Here is an 18,873-nt window from a genome sequence, read left to right as displayed (position 1 = left end):
TCACAATGAAGTGAAGCAATCATTCATTCACTCCTCATCCACCCACTGGTGGTGGCAAACTACATCTGTAGCCACAGGTGCCTTGGGGTAGCCCGATCGAAACGTGACCGCCACCAAACATGAACGAGCCAGCATCAAACATGAACGAGTCAGCATCAAACACGAACGAGTCAGCATCAAACATGAACGAGCCAGCATCAAACATGAACGAGCGAGCATAACACATGAAGGGAGTCAGCATAAAACACAAACGAGTCAGCATAAAACACGAATGAGAAAGCGTCAAACACGAACGAGCCAGCGTCAAACATGAACGAGTCAGCATCAGACATGAACAAGCCAGCATCAAACACGAACAAGTGAGCATCAGACATGAACAAGCCAGCATCAAACATGAATGAGTCAGCATCAAACATGAACAAGCCAGCATCAAACATGAACAAGCCAGCATCAAACATGAACAAGCCAGCATCAAACATGAACAAGCCAGCATCAAACATGAATGAGTCAGCATCAAACATGAACAAGCCAGCATCAAACATAAGTCAGCATAAAAAATGAATGAGTCAGCATCAAACACCAACGAGCCAGCATCAAACATGTACAAGCAAGCATTAAACATGAACAAGCGAGCATCAAACACGAACGAGTCAGCATCAAACCCGAACGAGTCAGCATCAAACATGAACGAGCGAGGATCAAACATGAACGAGCCAGCATCAAACATGAACGAGTCAACATCAGACATGAACAAGCCAGCATCAAACATGAATGAGTCAGCATCAAACATGAACAAGCCAGCATCAAACATGAATGAGTCAGCATCAAACATGAACAAGCCAGCATCAAACATGAATGAGTCAGCATCAAATATGAACAAGCCAGCATCAAACATGAATGAGTCAGCATCAAACATGAACAAGCCAGCATCAAACATAAGTCAGCATAAAAAATGAATGAGTCAGCATCAAACACGAACGAGCCAGCATCAAACATGAACGAGCCAGCATCAAACATGAACGAGTCAGCATCAAACATGTACGAGCAAGCATTAAACATGAACAAGCGAGCATCAAACACGAACGAGTCAGCATCAAACACGAACGAGTCAGCATCAAACATGAACGAGCGAGGATCAAACATGAACGAGCCAGCATCAAACATGAACGAGTCAGCATCAAACATGAACGAGTCAGCATCAAACAGGAACGAGCCAGCATCAAACATGAACGAGCCAGCATCAAACATGAACGAGTCAGCATTAAACATGAACGAGTCAGCATCAAACAGGAACAAGCCAGCATCAAACAGGAACAAGTCAGCATCAAACAGGAACAAGCCAGCATCAAACATGAACAAGTCGGCATCAAACATGAACGAGTCAGCATCAAACATGAACAAGTCAGCATCAAACAGGAACGAGCCAGCATCAAACATGAACGAGCCAGCATCAAACATGAACGAGTCAGCATCAAACAGGAACGAGCCAGCATCAAACATGAACGAGTCAGCATTAAACATGAACGTGTCAGCATCAAACATGAACGAGTCAGCATCAAACATGAACGAGTCAGCATCAAACATGAACTAGTCAGCATCAAACAGGAATGAGCCAGCATCAAACATGAATGAGTCAGCATCAAACACGAACGAGCCAGCATCAAACATGAACGAGCCAGCATCAAACATGAAGGAGTCAGCATCAAACATGTACGAGCGAGCATTAAACACGAACAAGCGAGCATCAAACATGAACGAGTGACCATCAAACATGAAAGAGCCAGCATCAAACACGAACGAGTCAGCATCAAACATGAACGAGCCAGCATCAAACACGAACGAGCCAGCATCAAACATGAACAAGTCAGCATCAATCATGAACGAGCCAGCATCAAACACGAACGAGTCAGCATCAAACATGAACGAGCCAGCATCAAACATGAACGAGCCAGCATCAAACATGAACAAGTCAGCATCAATCATGAACGAGCCAGCATCATACACGAACGAGTCAGCACAAAACACGAATAAGCCAGCATCAAACATGAACGAGTCAGCATCAAACAGGAACGAGCCAGCATCAAACATGAACTAGTCAGCATCAAACAGGAATGAGCCAGCATCAAACATGAATGAGTCAGCATCAATCAGGAACGAGCCAGCATCAAACATGAACGAGTCCGCATCAAACAGGAACGAGCCAGCATCAAACATGAACGAGTCAGCATTAAACATGTACGAGCGAGCATCAAACATGAACAAGCGAGCATCAAACATGAACGAGTGACCATCAAACATGAAAGAGCCAGCATCAAAAACGAATGAGTCAGCATCAAACATGAACGAGCCAGCATCAAACATGAACAATTCAGCATCAATCATGAACGAGCCAGCATCATACACGAACGAGTCAGCACAAAACACGAATAAGCCAGCATCAAACATGAACGAGTCAGCATCAAACAGGAACGAGCCAGCATCAAACATGAACGAGCCAGCATCAAACATGAACGAGTCAGCATCAAACAGGAACGAGCCAGCATCAAACATGAACGAGTCAGCATCAAACAGGAACGAGCCAGCATCAAACAGGAACGAGCCAGCATCAAACATGAACGAGTCAGCATCAAACAGGAACGAGCCAGCATCAAACATGAACGAGTCAGCATCAAACAGGAACGAGCCAGCATCAAACATGAACGAGCCAGCATCAAACATGAACGAGTCAGCATCAAACATGAACGAGCCAGCATAAAACTGTCGACCTTCCTATTTCTGGACGACCTGCTGTTCTTCCTGAGCGTATATTGATATTTTATATTTATATGATATATTTATAAGTGTATTTCTCAGTTGGTAAATAGGTTTGCTTTGTCTTATTATGTCTTATTATTATACATATATTATGCTATATGGAGAGCCGCCATAAATGAGGCATGACCAAACGCGTGTCAGGACAAAACCTCCTGTATGAAGTCAATGTGGTTCTGGTTTAGGTAACAGCCCGGCTGGCCTGCCTCTCGTCAGCTGAACCCGATGTCCGGCGATCAACATCCCGGCGCGGGTGAGCGCCAGCTTCTTGAGTTAACAGGAAAGAAACATTTCCGTGCTTGGCTTGGCCAACGCGTTGGACACGTTGGACAAGCAGACCCGCCTCTGCTTTGCTTTTCTGTCCACACGCTCCAAACGCCGGTAGCCGACCCGGACGGCGCTCAGCCCGCCAAAACGCTCCACATGAGGGCCCTGTGATGTGTTGGCGGTGACGCCGCCGTGGCCCTTCCGCACCGTGAGCTCATCGCCAGACGCCGTCCAAGAGCTTTTAGCGTAGCCGAGCCACCGGAAGCCGACAATACCGAGAGAGACTAAGCAGCGCTCCGAGGTGTCACACTCGGGAAAACGTTCCCACAGCGCTCTGCATTCCACCTTGGACTATTCCATTTGGAGTAGGAACACACACTTAGCCGCCACTTCATTAGGTACGCCTGCACAATCTCACTGCAAAATGGCCGTTAGGAAAATAACCATCCTGGATGGCCTTTCCATACGATACATCGGGAATTTGACTTTTATCTCAACACACAATTTCACATTGACAACTAAACGCACCGTACATGTACATGTACATGGTATCTTTGGTACTGAACGAGTTAATAATATGACTTTACTCCTCCAGCATCAAACATGAATGAGCGAGGATCAAACATGAACGAGCCAGCATCAAACATGAACGAGTCAGCATCAGACATGAACAAGCCAGCATCAAACACGAACAAGTGAGCATCAGACATGAACAAGCCAGCATCAAACATGAACGAGTCAGCATCAGACATGAACAAGCCAGCATCAAACATGAATGAGTCAGCATCAAACATGAACAAGCCAGCATCAAACATGAATGAGTCAGCATCAAACATGAACAAGCCAGCATCAAACATAAGTCAGCATAAAAAATGAATGAGTCAGCATCAAACATGAACGAGCCAGCATCAAACATGAACGAGTCAGCATCAGACATGAACAAGCCAGCATCAAACACGAACAAGTGAGCATCAGACATGAACAAGCCAGCATCAAACATGAATGAGTCAGCATCAAACATGAACAAGCCAGCATCAAACATGAATGAGTCAGCATCAAACATGAACAAGCCAGCATCAAACATAAGTCAGCATAAAAAATGAATGAGTCAGCATCAAACACGAACGAGCCAGCATCAAACATGAACGAGCCAGCATCAAACATGAACGAGTCAGCATCAAACATGTACGAGCAAGCATTAAACATGAACAAGCGGGCATCAAACACGAACGAGTCAGCATCAAACACGAACGAGTCAGCATCAAACATGAACGAGCGAGGATCAAACATGAACGAGCCAGCATCAAACATGAACGAGTCAGCATCAAACATGAATGAGTCAGCATCAAACATGAACAAGCCAGCATCAAACATGAATGAGTCAGCATCAAACATGAACAAGCCAGCATCAAACATGAATGAGTCAGCATCAAACATGAACAAGCCAGCATCAAACATAAGTCAGCATAAAAAATGAATGAGTCAGCATCAAACACGAACGAGCCAGCATCAAACATGAACGAGCCAGCATCAAACATGAACGAGTCAGCATCAAACATGTACGAGCAAGCATTAAACATGAACAAGCGAGCATCAAACACGAACGAGTCAGCATCAAACACGAACGAGTCAGCATCAAACATGTACGAGCAAGCATTAAACATGAACAAGCGAGCATCAAACACGAACGAGTCAGCATCAAACACGAACGAATCAGCATCAAACATGAATGAGCGAGTACTAAACGCACGGTACATGTACATGTACACGGTATCTTTGGTACTGAACGAGTTCATAATATGACTTTACTCCTGTAATAATTTGACTTTATTCCCATAATATTCAAACTTTACCCAACTGTATTTTTGGTTTCTCAGAATATTACAACTTAAAAAAAATTATGTTTTTTTTAAAATTGGACTTAAAATACTTTTTTTTACTTAAAGACTTTATTATAAAGAGATTATTTTCTTTATAATATTACAAGCCTATTGTCATAAAATTGCAACTTTTTTCCTAATATTTTGACTTTATTGTCATAAAATGGCAGATGTTTTTTCATTTCTGCTGTTTTTTCCCAACTATTCATCTTGTAAATTAGCTTCTTATAATATTGACTTTATTTACATAATATATATATATTTTTATTGTTATATATTATATTATTATATTACACATTTTAATATTTTTAAAAAAATATATTTTTAAAAAATTAAAAATATACATATTAAAAGAAACAAATAAAAACTTCAACTATATTATGAAAGCAGGAAGTGAACAAATGTAAGAGTTAGTGATTGTAAAAGTACCAGATGGAGGGGTAGGATTTAATAAGCTTTGCTTCTTCCTACTCCTTTTGGACATGTGGAACTGGGAACTGATTATGGGATGCACTCAATTGGAATCTGATGCATGTTCAAATGAAATCAAACCATTACCATTACCATTACCATTACCATTACCATTACCATTACCATTACCATTACCATTACCATTACCATTCTATTAACATTAACATTAACATTAACATTAACATTAACATTAACATTAACATTAACATTAACATTAACATTAACATTAACATTAACATTAACATTAACATTAACATTAACATTAACATTAACATTAACATTAACATTAACATTAACATTAACATTAACATTACCATTACCATTCTATTACCATTAACATTACCATTACCATTACCATTACCATTACCATTACCATTACCATTACCATTACCATTACCATTACCATTACCATTCTATTACCATTAACATTACCATTACCATTACCATTACCATTAACATTACCATTACCATTAACATTAACATTAACATTAACATTAACATTAACCTTAACATTAACATTAACATTAACATTAACATTAACATTAACATTAACATTCTATTACCATTACCATTACCATTACCATTCTATTACCATTACCATTACCATTCTATTACCATTACCATTACCATTCTATTACCATTACCATTACCATTACCATTCTATTACCATTACCATTACCATTCTATTACCATTACCATTACCATTACCATTACCATTACCATTACCATTAACATTAACATTAACATTACCATTCTATTACCATTACCATTACCATTACCATTACCATTACCATTACCATTCTATTACCATTACCATTCTATTACCATTCTATTACCATTACCATTACCATTAACATTAACATTAACATTAACATTAACATTAACATTAACATTAACATTAACATTAACATTAACATTAACATTAACATTAACATTAACATTAACATTAACATTAACATTAACATTAACATTAACATTAACATTAACATTCTATTACCATTACCATTACCATTACCATTCTATTACCATTACCATTACCATTCTATTACCATTACCATTACCATTACCATTACCATTACCATTACCATTACCATTACCACTACCATTCTATTACCATTCTATTACCATTACCATTACCATTACCATTACCATTACCATTACCATTACCATTACCATTACCATTACCATTACCATTACCATTACCGTTACCACTACCATTACCATTACCATTACCACTACCACTACCATTACCATCCTTTTGTGCATGACCATGTCCTGGATGACTACACGGACATATTGCCTCACACTGAAAGTCCTGGTGGTGGCGGCGAGGTTGTGGAAAAAAGCTCATTCATTTTCTCCCAAGGTCAAATTTTTGTTGACCTCAATACATTTGGACAAGATGGATGACGGACATAAACTTTCCCGTTTCCAAGATCCAACATGGCATCCCATCACGGCCTGACGAGACTTCATAGGAACGGAAAGCTGACACGGTGGTGTTTGCCCCAAGTTCAGCGAGGACATTAGAACGTGTGCGTGTGAATTCAAAGGCCAAATCAAACGGGAAGCGTCCAAATTCTAATGGTTTCCCAAACACATGGAGGAGCAGTTAGGATACATGCGGGTCTGGGTCCAAATGGGCACGGACACGGGGCCGGGGAGAGAGGCTCATTTTTCGTCCGACAGACTTGTCTACAACTTGGAGTGTGTGTGTGTGTGTGTGTGTGTGTGTGTGTGTGTGTGTGTGTGTGTGTGTGTGTGTGTGTATATGTGTGTGTGTCTTTTAAGTCCAATTTGGATTGTCAACACGTGAAAATATTTTGTGCAAGTTGTGCTTAACAGACGTTCCAAGGCCAGCACACACACACACACACACACACACACACACACATGAAATCCCATGCAATAGACCTCCTTCTTCACATCCTAGCCTACTTTGTCCACAGGAAATGACTGTGGGACTTTGTCTTAATTAGTCTGGCGATGATATGAAGCAGAATGATGAACGTTTGTTGTGACATACTTATGGAAGATCAACCATTAGCTGAAGTACTGGACTCTCACAGACAGGAAATCATGCAGAAAACAAATCATCCGTGACAGCAGGAGTGTCCAAAGGGCGGCCCGGGGCTGCTTTTGGTAATGGTAATGGTAATGGTAATGGTAATGGTAATGGTAGTGGTAATGGTAATGGTAATGGTAATGGTAATGGCAATGGCAATGGCAATGGCAATGGCAATGGCAATGGTAATGGTAATGGTAATGGTACTGGTAATGGCAATGGCAATGGCAATGGTAATGGTAATGGTAATGTAATGGTAATGGTAATGGTAATGGTAATGGTAATGGTAGTGGTAATGGCAATGGCAATGGCAATGGTAATGGTAATGTAATGGTAATGGTAATGGTAATGGTAGTGGTAATGGCAATGGCAATGGCAATGGTAATGGTAATGTAATGGTAATGGTAATGGTAATGGTAGTGGTAATGGCAATGGCAATGGTAATGGTAATGGTAATGGTAATGGTAATGGTAATGGTAATGGTAGTGGTAATGGCAATGGCAATGGTAATGGTAATGGTAATGGTAATGTAATGGTAATGGTAATGGTAATGGTAATGGTAATAGTAATGGTAATGGTAGTGGTAATGGCAATGGCAATGGCAATGGTAATGGTAATGGTAATGGTAATGTAATGGTAATGGTAATGGTAATGGTAGTGGTAATGGCAATGGCAATGGTAATGGTAATGGTAATGGTAATGGTAATGGTAATGGCAATGGTAATGGTAATGGTTTAATTTCATTTGAACATGCATCAGATTCCAATTGAGCGCATCCCATAATCAGTTCCCAGTTCCACATGTCCAAAAGGAGTAGGAAGAAGCAAAGCTTATTAAATCCTACCCCTCCATCTGGTACTTTTACAATCACTAACTCTTACATTTGTTCACTTCCTGCTTTCCTAATATAAGTTTTTTATTTTTTTTATTTTATTCTTTATTTTATTATTTTTTTATTAATTCTTTTTATTTTATGTATTTATTTTTTTTTATTTTTTTGTCACGTACGGAAGTACTCGGTGATATGAGCATCCAATGCCATAATGGGTACCATAGTAAGTGTCAATATAGTGATTTATAGTAGTTTTACAATCAGTAATGGTTACATTTGTTCACTTCCTGCTTTCCTAATTTATTTTTATTTTTATTTTTATTTTTATTTTTATTTTTATTTTTATTTTTATTTTTATTTTTATTTTTATTTTTATTTTTATTTTTATTTTTATTTTTATTTTTATTTTTATTTTTATTTTTATTTTTATTTTTATTTTTATTTTTATTTTTATTTTTATTTTTATAAAAAGCCTGTAATTCAACATGAGTTATGGTGATAAAACACACCTCCAGTATTATGATGCATGATTACCACTTTTACCACTAAATATTCATTTTGGCTCATTTTAATCATATTCCACTCTTTATTGGAATGAAGTATTTTATTCTGAGTATATATTTTTTCAGCTGAAAGGTCCTGTTTATTTATTTATAGATAGAGAAATCTTAATTTAGGACTTTTTTAAATCAGGTTATATTAACTAGCTGCATAAACAGATCATTTCACTAGTTTTAAGTATTTTACTAATATTTAGCCTGTTTATCAAATTTATCGGATTTATGCTTCTTTCAAGGTTTGGAAATAAGTTTTACAATAATAAATACTAATAATAATAATAATTATGGATTCAATTTATAATGCACTTTCCATTCTCCAGAATCACAAAGTGCTTCACAGGAAAAACGAATAAAAAAGAAAACTCAAGAGAAAAAATAAAAATAAAAATAAAATAAAATAAAATAAAATAAAATAAAATAAAATAAAATAAAATAAAATAAAATAAAATAAAATAAAATAAAATAAAATAAAATAAAATAAAATAAAATAAAATAAAATAAAATAAAATAAAATAAAATAAAATAAAATAAAATAAAATAAAATAAAATTTAATTTAATTTAATTTAATTTAATTTAATTTAATTTAATTTAATTTAATTTAATTTAATTTAATTTAATTTAATTTAATTTAATTTAATTTAATTTAATTTAATTTAATTTAATTTAATTTTAAAAAATTAAAAATTAAAATTAAATTAAAAAAAATAATAATATACATTGATTATATATTCATTAATCTAAAGTGGTAGCTTACATCAGTGAGGTTGTGTTGCCGGGTGTAGAGGAGGTATTTTGCTCTTTGTCAGATTTTACGAGGTAAAAAAATTTCCAAAAGTATTTCCATCTTAAAGGTCCTGCTTATTTGTAGGTATAAAATCTTAATCTTAATTTAAGATTTCTTACCAAGTAAAATTCACTTGCAGCGTGGCCAGATAATTTCACAAGTTTGAAGTAGCTTTTCCCCCCAAATGTATTCTTCTTATCTTCTTATCTCATATTTGGCCATCCGTTTTGTGCAGTGAACAAATTGGTGAAGTGATTGTTGAGAGCCGGGCTTGAACTGCCAACTTTCCACTTCATGGACAAGCTGCCCTCACTGATGTAACGCAGCGTACTTAGTACGTGAATGAATGAACGTGTATCCCGAAACGAGCTGACAGACCTTTTCTGTCAAAATGACACAAAGAAAGCTAAGAGGTGTTGCTCATGGGCTCCACGTTCTCAGCCTTTCGCTGCCATGGAAAAGCTGAACGATGCTAAGTGTTGCATTAAGTGTGCTTTTTCAGTTGAGGCGTTGGGGCGGGGGGAGCAGGGGGATCAATTTCTGGCATCTTGCAGCCTGAGGGGGCCGTTCGAAGGACAAACGCCGAGCAGCAATGCCGCCTCAAACTGCTGGGCGGGTTCAGGCGCACTCGGAATTGTGAGCGTTATGCACTACTCGTGTTTCATTTTTATTCACGTACCCTCTATGACAGGTGGTGTGCCGCCGAAGGGACGTGTACCCTAGACGGACCACTCCATGACAGGGGTGTCCAAAGTGTGGCCCACACTTTTTTTAATTGAACCAGAAAAATGAAAACATGTAAAAATCTGAGGTTATTTTCCAAAAATGAAGTGAAAATATGAACAGAAAGACGTGTGTTAAAACATAACTAAGATAAGTTGACATCTATCATTGTGGAAAATGTTATACGGTCATTTCTAAAGCTTTAGGACTCCAGAAAACCACAGCGAGAGCCAATATACAAATGGCAAAAAAAACATGGAACAGCGGTGAACCTGGCCAGGAGTGGCCGGCCAACCAAAATGACCGCACGAGCGTAGCCACAACTCATCCGAGAGGGTCACAAAAGACCCCACAACAACATCTAAAGAAGTGCCAGTTAAAGGGGAACTGAACTTTTTTTTTGGGGGGGGGGGGATTTTATGTGAAACATGAACACATATTTCTTTCTTTTTTCTGTGCATTATAATAGGATAAAACATGCTAATTTCAGCTAGCTATCAATGCTATCGTCGGGATACACTTGTTTTGACTATGAAGCCCTCTTGTAAGTCTTGTCTTTTGACTTCCGTACATTTTCTATGCCGCTTATCCTCACTGTGGCTATGCTGGAGCCTACCCCAGCTGTCTGTACTGTCAGCCTTTGAATATTTGAGAAATATATGGAAAAAGGGGACTTGAATTGGAATGAAATAACATGACCTACACCGCCCTCTTTTGTTCAAAAGGCAGACTGCACCTAAAAGCATAGCGGTTCATTGTGGCGTCTGAAGAAATCCTATTGTGACCGTGTGGTTATTCACGTCGTTATTTGATGTCACTTGTTCATGTTTAGACCATTTGCTGTAATAAATGATTGAAACTTGGCTACGGCAGCCAGAGGCGACAACCGCCATTTGGCGCTCTGTGGTCCGTGAATGCCTCACGAACGGCCAATACTTCAACTGGAATTTCGGTGTAAGTTCCCCAACAACTTTGTTTTATGTTCCCTGTGTGTTGAAATTGTACTGTTGTCGTTATTAATTTAACTTAATCCGGCACGTCAAAGTGTATATTGCGTGCCTTTAACGCACCAAGTCTGCACTTTCTTTGTGGCAGAGGCCTGTGAGCGGTCCATTCATAACGAGCCAATCAGAGTTCACGGTACTGTCTCTGTTCAGCCAATAGCGAAGCGGCTTGTTTATTTGTCGCGCTTCGATCGCGGACAGACAGACACAAGTGGGCCGGTAGGAAGCTAAGCTAATATCCGTTAAATTGTAGAGGATAAACTTTGCTTTTTGCTGTGCTTTCTTACTATAGAGCGCCAGTGTATCCGAGTTGGGAAAATAAAAAAGGCGTGAGAATATTGAGTTCGGGTGCTAAAAGGTAAAATCGGGTGTTTATTTGGCTCAATACGCTTCGCTCCTGCTAGCATACACGGCTAGCGGCTACGCGCCAGTCCTGTTTGACAACAAGGCTTTTGACCGTCACGTTCCGGCTGTTGTTGCTCGTTTCCGTTATCTGCTAGCGCCAAAAATTGTAATTCGTGTCGTTTTACCACGGCTAGAAACTAAAGCGGAAGCATGGCAGAATTTCTGGAAGATCCGTCGGTTCTCACGAAAGATAAGTTGAAGAACGAGCTGACGGCCAACAATGTGGCGCTGCCGAGCGGCGAGCATAAGAAAGAAGTGTACGTTCAGCTCTATCTGAAGAACTTGACGGTGCAGAACAGCAAGAAGAGCCCACCTGCAGACACCTTCTCCAGCGACGAGGAGCTGCCCACTCCGGTGGTCTCCAACAAAAGCCGATCGGGAAGAGTGAGTTTCATTCTAACGATTGTTTCGTGTGTGGTGTTAATTTGTGACTTTTTAGTCTGCACTGATTGTAGGAATTTGAATAACAAATATAAGATCTCATGCAGAAGGCAACCAGAAAGACAGACAAGCCTCGCGTTGAGGTGGAGGTGACCGAACTCACTGACGAGGACCTAAAACTGCAACTAGCCAAGTATGGAGTGGACTCGGGACCTATTTTGGGTAAGTTCATTTACAGTAGGGCAGGGTTAAACCATTATTTCTGTAATCGATTCGTCTAGATAATAGTTTTTTGATGAATCCCTGATTAGTCCCTGAAAACATAAATCACAAACACATGCACAGGTTAATAATAAAATATATTTCTAAATGATATGTCCATATCAATAAGGTATAATAACATGAATAATACTAATAACAATAATAATAATAGAAATAAAACTAACTCTAGCGTGTGCGGTTTGGATGAATGACGGGGTTAATCATTGCAAACAAGGAAATAAAAAAAAAAAGTCGAAAACTTACGGCGTCTTCTCCTCACAAGCAGCTCCCGGGTGCGGGTGCATCACCGACGTGCTTTTGTGATATGCCATCTCAATTTTGCATAGGTCACAAACCACAAACCCACAAAAAAAAAAACGCAAAAGTTGTTGACCTATAGTCACCTTTACACTCCTGTTATGCAATATAGTAGGCGCAATAAGGAAATACGTATAAGACATGGAAAACTTGTTGACATCCTTTTGAATACACTTTTCAACATTATTAGAGCCCTCTAGACATAAATAACATATTCCCTTATGTCTGCTACATTGGCTAATAGGGCTGTAAAGATGACTATAGGGGTGTTATTTCATGTCTAGAGGGCTTTAATGGTAAAATTGTATATATGGTATATATGTGTGGTATATAAATGGTATATATATATATATATATATATATAATATAAATAAAAAAATAAGTACCAGATGGAGGGGCAGGATTTAATAAGCTTTGCTTCTTCCTACTCCTTTTGGACATGTGGAACTGGGAACTGATTATGGGCTGTAATCTGCTGCATGTTCAAATGAAATAAAAGCATTACCATTACATAGTATCAGCATTCGGGAACAATTATGAGGTGAAAGAAAGGTACTCGTCAAAGTCTCGACTCTCACTGACTCACAGATGCCTGAAGACGACTCGCATTTCACTGACTCATGGGTGCTTGACAAAGACTCCAGCAAGTTTTACTGACTCACAAGTTTTCTCCAAAGACTCTAGTTTCACTGACTCGGGTACTTGTCAAAGTCTCGACTTTACTGACTCGGGTACTTGTCAAAGTCTCAACTTTACTGACTCGGGTACTAGTCAAAATCTCAGTTTCACTGACTCGGGTACTCATCAAAGTCTAGACTTTCACTGACTCGGGTACTCATCAAAGTCTAGACTTTCACTGACTCGGGTACTCATCAAAGTATAGACTTTCACTGACTCGGGTACTCGTCAAAGTCTAGACTTTCACTGACTCGGTTACTCGTCAAAGTTTCGACTTTCACTGACTCGGTTACTCGTCAAGGTCTCGACTTTCACTGACTCGGGTACTCGTCAAAGTCTTGAGTTTCACTGACTCGGGTACTTGTCAAAGTCTCGTGGTTCACTGACTCGGGTACTCGTCAAAGTATCGACTTTCACTGACTCACAGATGCCTGAAGACGACTCGCATTTCACTGACTCATGGGTGCTTGACAAAGACTCCAGCAAGTTTTACTGACTCACAAGTTTTCTCCAAAGACTCTAGTTTCACTGACTCGGGTACTCATCAGAGTCTCGACTTAGTAGTAGTAGGACAAATTGCAGCTGGCATTAAACATTGTGGCATTTCTAATGAAGTTACATTATTGTAATAAAAGAATATGTACATGATTCATCATCATTTCATCATTATATGTATGACATATAATGATGAATTTCTATGCATATGAATGTGTTTTAAAGGCAAAATTAATTTGAATTTGCAATTAGGATATTTTATGACTTTCCCTGTGTTTTGTACTTTTCATGAAGGAAAGGTGCTTTAATAATAATCTTTAATAATAATCCTTTCTGAATGTTCATGAATAGGCTTTTTTTTTACTCACAAACATTTAATTTCATTCTTAATTCTGAGTTCACTATGGAAATAATAATCTTCATTATGAATAATAATGTTATTTCAATTTAGGAAGTGGTTTTCTATGCTCAAACTACCCAAATATTTATTTTATGGAAATTCACTCATCACATTTGGGTCTGGAAGTAATTAAGCGCCACAAACAAAACAAAAAAGGGATTACTGGAAACAAGCTTGAAAAAATCCATTGGAATTTTTGAAATTGCTTCATAATTAGCATCCCAAATCCAGTGTTTACGCCCCAAAATGTCTGTCTTGCTATTCTTTGATTCCTTTGAAATCTGTGCAGCGTCGACTCGGAAGCTGTACGAGAAGAAGCTGCAGAAGCTTCTGGACCAGCCTGCGTCCGAACCCGAGGTTCCCGCTGACGTCACAACCATCCCCAAGGCTGACACCAACCAGAACGGCAACACAAACTCGGACCAGTACAGCGACAAAGAAGACGGTGTGTTGACGATTCATATGAAAACGTGACGTTTGTGTCGTCATTTTAATGATTTGCTTCAATGTGTGTTCCAGAGGAAGTCACCACAACTGATCCAGAGCCAGTTCCTATTGTGGAGAAGCTTGTGCGGAGTAGGGGGAAGACTCCGGTGACTGTCAGGACCAGCAGCAGACGACACACCAAGGTGATGGTGGCATCAGTGATGAGGTCAGCAGCAGCATTAAAAACTCTTCTAATTGGTACCTAATCCACCGACAGGTGGTGGAGGAGGACGTGGTCACTGAAGAGACTCCCAAGAAGAGCAGTGAGAGCGTTGTGGAGGACATTTTGGCCAATGAAATCAACACACCAACAGGCATCAGGTAGTATGACACAATTACATTCAGCACAAGTCTGTGAAAAGGGTTTGAAATTCGGAGAAAAAAACTTTACATTTATTAATATCAATAAACTACTGCTGTTTTGTGGTTGACTATAGCCTTTTATTAGTCTACAAATATGCAGATTTTATATATTCTTTGGTAAAAATGGTAAAAAGTGGCTCTAAAAGGTGGTACATTTGGTAATGAATGTCTCATTTTCCCTTACTATGTCTACTATATTGGGTAATAGGAGAGTAACGTTGACTATAGGGGTGTTATTTCATATCTAGAGGGCTCTAATCATGGTAAAAAGTGGATCTAGAACAGGGGTGGGCAAATATTTTGACTGGTGGGCCGCATTGAGTTAACAAAATTGTTTGGGGGGCCAGAACATATATTTAACACATACACATGCACACACACACACGCTATTTTATGCTTATAATTTTATTTGTCTAATTTTATCTGTAAAAGTGTTGTACTATTAGGTGTACTATGTTCTCATTTTTTCAGGAGCAGTTTAAATATCAGACCACATCAAACTATGTCATTTAATTTAATTTAATTGATTTATTTTTACTAAGTAAGAAATCCAACTTTCAAGTCATGTTGCCAGTTTGTTTGTTAAAAGTTGAAATACTTAAAAAGCAACTGGCGGACCGGATTCAAACACTTGGTGGGCCGTATTTGGCCCCCGGGCTGTAGTTTGCCCACCCCTGTGCTAGGGCAATTAGTTTGGGTAAAGGTACTTTTACATAATTCTTATATAATTCAATAATTAGGGCTGTCAGCGGGAATTTCCTTTAATTTTTTTGGAAGTGTGATGAACGTCTGCACGTCCTGTTTGACCCTCGACCCACGCCGTAGTTTAGGGGTGGGCAAATATTTTGACTGGTGGGCAGCATTGAGTTAACAAAATTGTCAGGGGGGCCAGAACATATATTTAACACACACACACTATTTCCTGCTTATAATTTTCCTTTAATTATTTGTCTAATTTTATCTGTAAAATGACATATTTTAAATATCAGAACACATCAAACTATGTCATTTAATTTAATTTAATTATTTTATATATTTTTTAAAACTAAATAAGACATCCGTCTTGCAAGTCATGTTGCCAGTTTGTATGTTAAAAGTTGAAATACTTAAAAAGCAACTGGCGGGCCGGATTCAAACGCTTGGCGGGCCGCATGTGGCCCCCGGGCCGTAGTTTGCCCACCCCTGATCTAGAAGGTGGTAAACAGGTATTGCGTGTCTCATTTTCCCTTATGATGTCTACTATATTGGGTAATAGGAGAGTAACGGTGACTATAGGGGTGTTATTTCATGTTTAGAGGGCTTTAATGGTAAAAAAATATATATATTTCGAAGGTGGTATACGTGGTTTCTATGTTATTTTCTCTTATGTCTACTATATTGGGTAATAGGAGTATAAAGTTAACTATAATAGGGGTGTTATTTCATCTAGAGGGCTCTAATGGTAAAAAGTGGCTCTAAAAGGTGGTAAATTTGGTAATGAATGTCTCATTTTCCCTTACTATGTCTACTATATTGGGTAATAGGAGAGTAACGGTGACTATAGGGGTGTTATTTCATATCTAGAGGGCTCTAATCATGGTAAAAAGTGGATCTAGAAGGTGGTAAACAGGTATTGCGTGTCTCATTTTCCCTTATGATGTCTACTATATTGGGTAATAGGAGAGTAACGGTGACTATAGGGGTGTTATTTCATATCTAGAGGGCTCTAATCATGGTAAAAAAGTGGATAAACAGGTAATGCGTGTCTCATTTTCCCTTACTATGTCTACTATATTGGGTAATAGGAGTATAAAGGTGACTATAGGGGTGCTATGTCATGTCTAGAGGGCTCTAATCATGGTAAAAAAGTGGATCTAGAAGGTGGTAAACAGGTATTGCGTGTCTCATTTTCCCTTATGATGTCTACTATATTGGGTAATAGGAGAGTAACGGTGACTATAGGGGTGTTATTTCATATCTAGAGGGCTCTAATCATGGTAAAAAGTGGATCTAAAAGGTGGTAAACAGGTAATGTGTGTCTCATTTTCCCTTATGATGTCTACTATATTGGGTAATAGGAGTATAAAGGTGACTATAGGGGTGTTATTTCATGTCTAGAGGGCTCTAATCATGGTAAAAAGTGGATCTAAAAGGTGGTAAACAGGTAATGCGTGTCTCATTTTCCCTTATGATGTCTACTATATTGGGTAATAGGAGAGTAACGGTGACTATAGGGGTGTTATTTCATATCTAGAGGGCTCTAATGGTAAAAAGTGGCTCTAAAAGGTGGTAAATTTGGTAATGCATGTCTCATTTTCCCTTACTATGTCTACTATATTGGGTAATAGGAGTATAAAGGTGACTATAGGGGTGTTATTTCATGTCTAGAGGGCTCTAATCATGGTAAAAAAGTGGATCTAGAAGGTGGTAAACAGGTATTGCGTGTCTCATTTTCCCTTATGATGTCTACTATATTGGGTAATAGGAGAGTAACAGTGACTATAGGGGTGTTATTTCATATCTAGAGGGCTCTAATCATGGTAAAAAGTGGATCTAAAAGGTGGTAAACAGGTAATGCGTGTCTCACTTTCCCTTACTATGGCTACTATATTGGGTAATAGGAGTATAAAGGTGACTATAGGGGTGTTATTTCATGTCTAGAGGGCTCTATTCATGTTCCAGAGTGTATTTAGAAGGTGGTAAACAATTTTTGCCGCAGCCGCCGCCATGTTTTGATTCTGAGTAGTGGTGTGGCGTTTGTGAACGAACAGGTAAAATAACTACTTTTTTTTTGCGAAGGAAGGAACCACCCATAAAATATCCGTTCAGTCCGCCGGCCGTTTTGTTCATGACCGACACAGCACTAGTTGGTGAGCTGTTGAGTCGGAACCAACGTGAACATGAGTGAACGGACTGACTCCACACGACTGACCGGGTCTATGCATGGGGGGATCACAGGCTAACGACCAATTGACCGAAATGAACGGCTCTTTTTACTGAATGAAGCGGAATGATCCTGTTCACTGAAATGAACGTTTTTGCCCACCACTAATTCTGAGTGAAGGCGCATCGACATGCAGTTCTTCGATGTATTTTTTTGTGTCGATGATGTGGACACGTCGTCCCAGCCCTAGTATGAATGTGAGTGTGAATGGTTGTTTGTCTATATGTGTGGGGAAAAAATCGATATCATATATTTTTCTTTCTATTTCCGCTGCAGTGCGACCTGCAGGCGTCCGATCCGTGGCGCAGCCGGCCGACCCGTGAAGCCCAGCGACTACTGGCTGGACGAGTCCCGCGTGCAGCACACCGTCCACACAGAGAGCCGCTCCTACTCCGAGTCCGTCTCCCGGGGAGTCCTCTCTGCCTCCTCTCTGGGCAAAGCGACGACCCGACGAGGCTTCCTGCCCCTCCTGCTCAAGCTTCTGCTCCTGGTGGCGGTCGGCGGCTCGCTCTTCTTTGCCTACCAAAACCTGGATGAGGCTCACGTGAGCGCCCTCCAAGGCCTCGTCGACGGCATCCACGTCCTGCTTCAGGGCGGCGTGGAGAGTGCCGCCGCCTACCTGGGCCTGGGCGGCAAGTAAAGGCGGTCTCTCGCCGTGGCCACGCCCACCTCCCTGCCACCACAACCACATGCAACAAACTCAGTTCACCTTCTACCTTTTACTTTCTCCCGTCTGGTCGGACAAAGAAGTCACACTCAATTGGG

General features: G+C 39.4%; 1 protein-coding gene across 1 annotated transcript in view; it reads left to right on the top strand.

The window, feature by feature from the left end:
- The first annotated feature begins 11,577 nt into the window (after window positions 1-11,577).
- tmpob (thymopoietin b) overlaps window positions 11,578-18,873 on the top strand; it is an 8,122-nt gene continuing 826 nt past the window's right edge. Inside the window, exons 1-7 of the mRNA XM_058086882.1 lie at window positions 11,578-11,617; window positions 11,938-12,187; window positions 12,292-12,406; window positions 14,626-14,781; window positions 14,856-14,965; window positions 15,040-15,143; window positions 18,385-18,873. The exon at window positions 18,385-18,873 is cut by the window's right edge and continues 826 nt beyond it. Of these exons, the coding sequence (XP_057942865.1) occupies window positions 11,954-12,187; window positions 12,292-12,406; window positions 14,626-14,781; window positions 14,856-14,965; window positions 15,040-15,143; window positions 18,385-18,748 (1,083 nt within the window). The 5' untranslated portion in view covers window positions 11,578-11,617; window positions 11,938-11,953 and the 3' untranslated portion in view covers window positions 18,749-18,873. The remainder of the gene's footprint in view (window positions 11,618-11,937; window positions 12,188-12,291; window positions 12,407-14,625; window positions 14,782-14,855; window positions 14,966-15,039; window positions 15,144-18,384) is intronic.

Source organism: Doryrhamphus excisus, chromosome 11, assembly GCF_030265055.1.
Source record: "Doryrhamphus excisus isolate RoL2022-K1 chromosome 11, RoL_Dexc_1.0, whole genome shotgun sequence".
NCBI lineage: Eukaryota > Metazoa > Chordata > Actinopteri > Syngnathiformes > Syngnathidae > Doryrhamphus > Doryrhamphus excisus.
Note: the sequence above shows the minus strand (reverse complement) of the source record. Positions and strands in the feature narration are given on the sequence as shown.